We start from the raw sequence: 6,985 nt of genomic DNA, 5'->3' as shown, positions 1-6,985 counted from the left end.
GGAAAGAGTCGGGAAGCTTTACCCTGTCACAGCCTGTGTCAGTCGCCCCACTTGAGATTGAAATCTGGTATACTAAACTAGATTCAGGCAGTTTTCAAATTCTGCTGATTTCCCCTGTACCACATGCTGCTCTGTTCCTGGAGGTCCTTCGACCCTTGAAAGGAGTTGCAGGAGGGGGGGGGGATCTATTCTGTACATGGAAAATGGTTTGCAGGACCCAACTTAACACTTGTAGCATTTTTATTTTCTGTTGTTAAAAAGTCAGCTCATGACATTTAAAGATGAATACCTTGAGGAAATTCCTGTATTTATGGATGCCTCAAAGTACCCAATCTGGTAACAGGCAGTGGATCTTTGGCATTTACGCTTATACCAGAACAAAACTGGGTTGAAAATCTGGATGGAAAAGGTTCTTTAAAGAGGTATTGTTCCTAATACAAGTAGAAAACAGAGCAAAAGCAGTCCATCAGCTATTAGAAATGTTAGCCACCTTCACTTTACCTTGTTACCCGCTGGGTGGGATGTAGGTAATCTGTTATTTCACCTTTATTATAAAGATTCTCATGGGCTGCACTGCCATTTATTTGTTTCCCTCCCTTTTGGTCCCATGAGAACAGGCTGCTGATGTTGCCCAAGTACAGTGAGATGTAGTGCTTAAGAGCGGCAGAATCTAATCTAGAGAACTGGGTTTGATTCCCCACTCCTCCACAGGAAGCCTGCTGGGTGACCTTGGGCCAGTCACAGTTCCCTCAGAACTCTCTCAGCCCCACCTACCTCACAAGGTGACTGTGATGGGGAGAGTAATGATTGGAAGCCACTTTGAGACTCCCTAGGGTAGAGAAAAGCAGAGTATAAAAACCAACTTTTCTTCTTCTACAGCTCCTATTTTATTCCTTTCCTTGCCACTTTAGGATCAGGTAGCATCCTTTGAACCACTTCATTTGCTGGCAGATGAAAATAAAACGGAATGGATTGATGAGCTGAGTTAGCACAAATATTGCTAATTCCAATTCTGCTTTTGCATTGAAAAACATAAAACCTTTTATGAGAAATGAATAGCACATCCTTTTCAGGCTCTTCCACAGTCTTGTGTACTTGTGACTCTTAAAAGGATGGTAGAATGGACGTTGCGACTTCAAACTGGGTGCAGTGCATAATCTGTTTACTTCATTTATATCTCACCTTCTCTCCAGTGGGGACCCAAAGCAGCTGACATAATTCTCTCTTCCATATGTCCATACAACAACCCTGTGAGGTAGGATATTCTGAGAATATGTGACTGGGCCAAGATCACCCAGCAAGCTTCCATAACTGCGTGTGGATTTCCAACTGGTTCTCTCAGGTGCTAATCTGACACTCTGACCACTGCACCACCCCAGCTCTCTACCTTTTGAATGTTGTCCTCTATGCAAGTAGAGGAGTAGTGCAGCCAGGAGATGTGCTAATTTTTCACTTGCTGAAGGTGCTGTTGTTGTTTCTTGAAAACAAGGGGAGAACATAAAAAGAATTATCCTTCCACCTCTTTCTGCTGCATGTGTAGACCAGGCCTACTAGTTTGCTTTTGAAATGAAAACAGGTGAGATCTCATATCTATACCTGCATCCTGATGGAAGATTTTCCTAGAACTTGGTTGCATCTAAGACAGGGGAGACTTATGTTATTCATGGGATTGGCTCAGCTCAGGATTCTTTGGATCTTTTATGAGGTACTAATCCAGAGTCCCCTGGACTGCAAGGAGATCAAATCAGTCAATCCTAAAAGAAATCAACCCTGACTGTTCCCTGGAAGGCCAGATACTGAAGATGAAGCTCAAATACTCTGGCCGCCAAATGAGAAGGGAGCACTCACTGGAGAAGACCCTGATGCTGGGAAAGATTGAAGGTCAAAGAAGAAGGGGACGGCAAAGGATGAGATGGTTAGACAGTGTTATCGAGGCAATGAACATGAAATTAAGCAGACTCCGGAGCACGACAGAAGACAGGAGGGCCTGGCGTGATGTGGTCCACGTGGTCACGAAGAGTCAGTCTTGATTGTGCGACTGAACAACAACAACAATCCAGCATTACCATGATGGCCCAGGTTAGCCCAATATCATCAGATCTTGAAAGCTAAGCAGGGGTCAGTCCTGGTCAGTACTATGGGAGACCACCAAGGAAGTCCAGGGTTGCTACGCAGAAGCAGGCAACAGCAAACCACCTCTACTTATCACTGCCTTGAAAACCCTGCTGGGTCACCACGAGTCAGCTGCAACTTGACTGCACCTTCCACCACCAGTGCAGCGTCTCTATACTGGCTAGGGACAACTCTGTTCCCATGACTCTTCCACAAATATTGTGAAATCACATACATCTGATTTTCCATTGTCCTTCATCCACCAGATTGGCCCTGAAAACAGCTTTTGAGCCACTGAACTTGTAAGAATATATGAAAATAGGAAATGTGTATTTATAGCAGTGTGCTTTAAAAAAAATCTGTAAAAGTTAATGAATACTGTAATACTTACATATATAATACACACATATATTTAGCACTCTGCTCCTCTGCTAAATATGTAATCAGCATAAGAGGCCTGTCTGTGTAACGTTTCAACCCTGTTAACCCACATTGCATTCATATAACTAAAATACAGGCTGTTGAGTAGAAGAATGTAGCTTTGCATTGAACTAAAATGAATGTGTACTGGGAAATCTGTGTAGGTTGTGGCTTTTTGTATCAGGGTCACTACGTAATAGAAAAGCAGTGTGCATTAATAAAATTGGATGCTCAGGCAAGCAAATGCCGCCTGTTTAGGCAGTCTCTGCTGTTAAAGAAATTGTACAGTATGGTTAGAACCTAATAATTTAAGCCAGCATGGTCTTTTTTGGTGCTAGAAACAGGAAATGTAAACAAAGAGTGGTTATTTTTAAATCGGGAAAGAAACCAATTCCTAGAATGGGTTTGAATTCTCTGACAGCACATAGACTTAACTGTTGTGTCCCAAACCTTGGCCTGGAATACAACCAAGGACTTCAGAATTTTAGTTGCATTTTTAAAAAACTTTTTTGTTTGAATGGCAGATCCCATGGCATGTCTTGATCTGTCTCAAAAGTACTCTCAGTTTTCGAAGAGGGATGCCACTTGGCGTAGGGTGTGGGGGCTACTTCCTGAGAAGCTCTGAATGAAAGTCCTGTTGGTACGTGAGGAGATAGATGTTCACCTTTTTGGATCTTTGTGAAAAATAATAATGTGCTTTGAGAATTAATTATGTGGCTCTGTAATTATTTAATGTAGAGAACTTGCTGTTTGAACTATATATGATGCGTATATCGGGACTGGTATCACACCCCATTCTAGTACTAATAGTGCCTTTGGCATTTGTATGGATCAGCCGTGATGCTTGGATGGGAGACCACCCAGAAAGGCTGGGGTTGCTGTAAAGAGGAAGGCAATGGCAAACTACTTCTGCCCATCTCTTCCCTTGAGGGGAACCCCACGGGTCCTGGAGTTGCTATGACTTGGATGCAACTTGACAGCACTCAGTTATTATTTACTGGCATTTATGTAGCCTATCAGAGTTTTCATATTTCTTCACATTATCTTAGTTGTTGTTACAGTAACTCTGTAAGGTGGGTAAATGTAATTACAGTACGTCCAGATGCCGAGGCTGAGAGGGTTGTTCACCTGTGGTGACTTAGCATCTTTACGGAAGAGGCAAGACTCAGTAAAAGAAGGTCCCAGCACTAACTGCATAGGCTCTGGCATTCCAGGTTCAAAGAGTTCTGCATGTTGACCTACCAATAGAGCAATATATGGGCACCAATGTTCCCTCTAAGCAGTGGAGTCTTGTGAGCAAAAATTCTACTTTGTGAGCTACTGGCATTAAAGTTGTGAGCAAGCAACTTGGCTGCTGCATAAATTAGTTTGCTCTGGAGCCATCCTTCTTGAGCTAAGACAAAAATGTGTGAGCTGGAGACTAAAAAACTGTGAGTTGCTCACACTAACTCAGCTTAGAGGGAACACTGATGGGCACCACCTAACATTTCAGTAGAAGCTATTATTCTTAAAGCAGGCAATACAGTAAAGGCTTAGTAAGAATATAAATAATTTAGATACTGTTTAAAATATATTAGGAGAGATCAGATAAACTTGTTTTTAAATTATTTTGTATTCAGTCAGCAAGTGGGGTTACCAGGTCAGGTAGTGTTTTGTCCACTGGGAAGCTCAAAGGAAACCACACCTCAGGGGCTCCCGAGAACTGTATAGACTTTATAGCACTCTGGGAATAGTGCCAGTGGTACTGTTTACACTAGATCTTCCCCATCTTTATTGGCAGAATGCAAGTGTTGTTAATATTGGGTTTGTGTGGAGAGCACAAATGTGACCCCCCCCTTTTTTTCCTGCCACATTAGCTAATCCGACAAGGCAGTGCAACACTGCAAATATTCTTTGGATCCAAAAGAAAAAAGAATTGTGCCAGAATCCCCCCCCCCAAATAGAAATTCAAAATAGGGAATTGTTGTTGGAATCTTTCACTTGATAAAGTAAAAACCTTCACGCCACTATTTTTTACCTTATGTTAACATAAGAGTCTGTTGCTTTTCTCCTTGAGTCATCTGAAAGGAAATGCTAATAAAAATAGTGCATTCCTTTCTACTTATGCCAAACATACTTCATTAGGGCTGATGCAAACAAGATATGTGGTGGTAGTTTCTCATTGGTTGCAGTAGAACATCCTCCACTTGCTATGGTACTTTCTCTCTTTGACTTGTTTTCCATCAGATAAGTAGCCTGGTTTAAATAGTAGTATTACTCTGTAGGTTTAATGACTTTATTTATTTATTTAAACATTTTCTGCCACTACCTTTCCACCAAATAAGGGTCCCCAAAGCAGTGATCATCAAAACATTGAATATTTCTACATTAACATTTCAAGACGTTAAAACAGAATTTAAAATACATGTGCATACATAATTTAAAATACGTACATAGTAAATATTTTAACAATTCAGTAAAAAACATATAAACACACATAATATAACCAGGGAGGAGGACCAATAGCAGTTTACAAGTAAGACCCTGATGCTGGGAATGGTTGAAGGTCAAAGAAGACGGGGACGGCAAAGACCAATAGCAGTTTACAAGGAAGTAAGACCCTGATGCTGGGAAAGATTGAAGGTCAAAGAAGACGGGGACGGCAAAGGATGAGATGGTTAGACAGTGTCATCGATGCAATGAACATGAAGTTGAGCAAACTTCAGAGGACGGCGGAAGACCGGAAGGCCTGGCGTGATCTGGTCCATGGGGTCGCGAAGAGTCGGACTCGACTGTGCGACTGAACAACAACAACAAGATCTATTGCAGTCTGCCAGACATACTTCTGAATAAAGATGTTTAAGATTGCAATACCAGTCTGATTTATGTGGTAGAAGAGAAGTGAGTTGCGGATCAGAAATCCTATTTCAAGGTTCTTTCATTTACAGTACAGTCCTAAACCAAGTTACCCCTTTTAAGCCCATTGACTTTAGTGTGCTTAGATGTGTGTAACTCTGTTTAGGATTGCACTGTTAAAATATTACAAGGGCTATATTGTTTCAGTTACAAGTACTTGTTGTAGAAACAGTGTTTGTTTGTTTGTTTGATTTATACCCAAGGCAGGCTCAGGGTTGTGCTTCTGTTGATCCATGTCCATTGGCAGGCTCAGGGTTGTGCTTTTGTTGATCCATGTCCATTTCCCCTGTTTTTCAAGGTATATCTCTTGACAAGTTTCTCAATCTTATGAGCACAAAGAAGACTGCACAGTTGTACCACAGTGAAGCAAGACATCTCTTCACTGCCTTTGACATGCAATGTAAGCTTTTCTGCTGTGTCGACTGAACCAAATGTGTAGCGTGGTCGGTTGCAGCAACTGTGCTTGTTGAATTGGGGAGCAGGGCCACAGGTCCCTGGCTGCTGCAGGGCCAGAAATCCCAGGCTGGAGCTGATGCCTCAACAGAGAGAGGGGCCCAAGCAGGATAGGAAGCAGCAGGGCAGGAGATGCAGAAGCCAAGCTTTCACACCCTGGAGCATGTCTAAGCGGCAGACTTGATAAGTTTAGAGAAGGAGTGCCTTCTCCCCAAGCGCATTGCAACAAGAGCCCAATAGCCTGTAGTATTGAAAGCACCTTTTGTTGTATTTCCTGGGTTTGGTTTTGTGTAGTACTAAAGTAAATCCATGAGCAACAGACATCCTTGTAATCCTTTGGAACATGATAGGCCTTTCTGCGAGGAAGCTATATGCTTGGGAAGGTTCCTGTTTTCCTGGTTAATATTGTAGAATTATTGCTTCCAGTAATGTCAAAACTTGTCTTAGAGCCCTGTTTAATCAATGCATTGTTTTTGTAAGTATTGAAATTACTTTCAGCAAGCCTTTTGTTTTGGTTCCCACCCATAAGGTAAAGGATTTTTATCTCTGGAAGATTTCAAAAGAGCCTTCAGAATTGTTGTCCCAAAATTACCAGAGAGGACCATCGTTGAAGCATTCAGGTAAGGCCAGCTCCTTACCATGTACATTTATGGGATTGATCCGGTCACAGTGGGCTCAGGACTGAGGCACAAAGAAATTTCCACATCCCATAATGGATCCCTACTTTCTCCGCTCCCCACCCCACCCCTCACTGGTTCTGCATAGGTCTGTGTGCGCTTCTTTGGATACCATTTCACAGTTTTATTAATTTTCAAAAGTTTCACACAGCAGGTTTGGAATGAGTTCCCTCTTAGGGATGCAAGAGTCAAAAAGAAAATGGGTTAGATCAAGCAATGTGCAAACTGGGGGGAAATCTACTTAGCATAATTCCACTTGTGGAAGGTCTTGTGCAATATCTCCTCCCACCCTGGCTTGTTTATCTTCACACAGACTCACACACACACACACACACACACACACACACACACAAGATTCTGCACCACAATCTCCTCCCTCTCCCATATTGTACCTCTAGGATCCATTTTGAGAATACAGAAGCTGCTGA

The 6,985-nt window shown here is 42.2% G+C and overlaps 1 protein-coding gene across 1 annotated transcript in view; it reads left to right on the top strand.

The window, feature by feature from the left end:
- The window catches only part of EFCAB11 (EF-hand calcium binding domain 11), an 88,576-nt gene that overhangs the window by 10,500 nt on the left and 71,091 nt on the right, over nt 1-6,985 (top strand). The window contains exons 4-5 of the mRNA XM_015423260.1: nt 5,726-5,827; nt 6,410-6,500. Coding sequence (XP_015278746.1) covers nt 5,726-5,827; nt 6,410-6,500 — 193 coding nt within the window. The remainder of the gene's footprint in view (nt 1-5,725; nt 5,828-6,409; nt 6,501-6,985) is intronic.

Source organism: Gekko japonicus, unplaced genomic scaffold (genome assembly GCF_001447785.1).
Source record: "Gekko japonicus isolate JY-2015 unplaced genomic scaffold, Gekko_japonicus_V1.1 scaffold952, whole genome shotgun sequence".
Lineage (NCBI taxonomy): Eukaryota > Metazoa > Chordata > Lepidosauria > Squamata > Gekkonidae > Gekko > Gekko japonicus.
The sequence above is the reverse complement of the archived record's forward strand: the minus strand, read 5'-3'. Positions and strand labels throughout refer to the sequence as shown.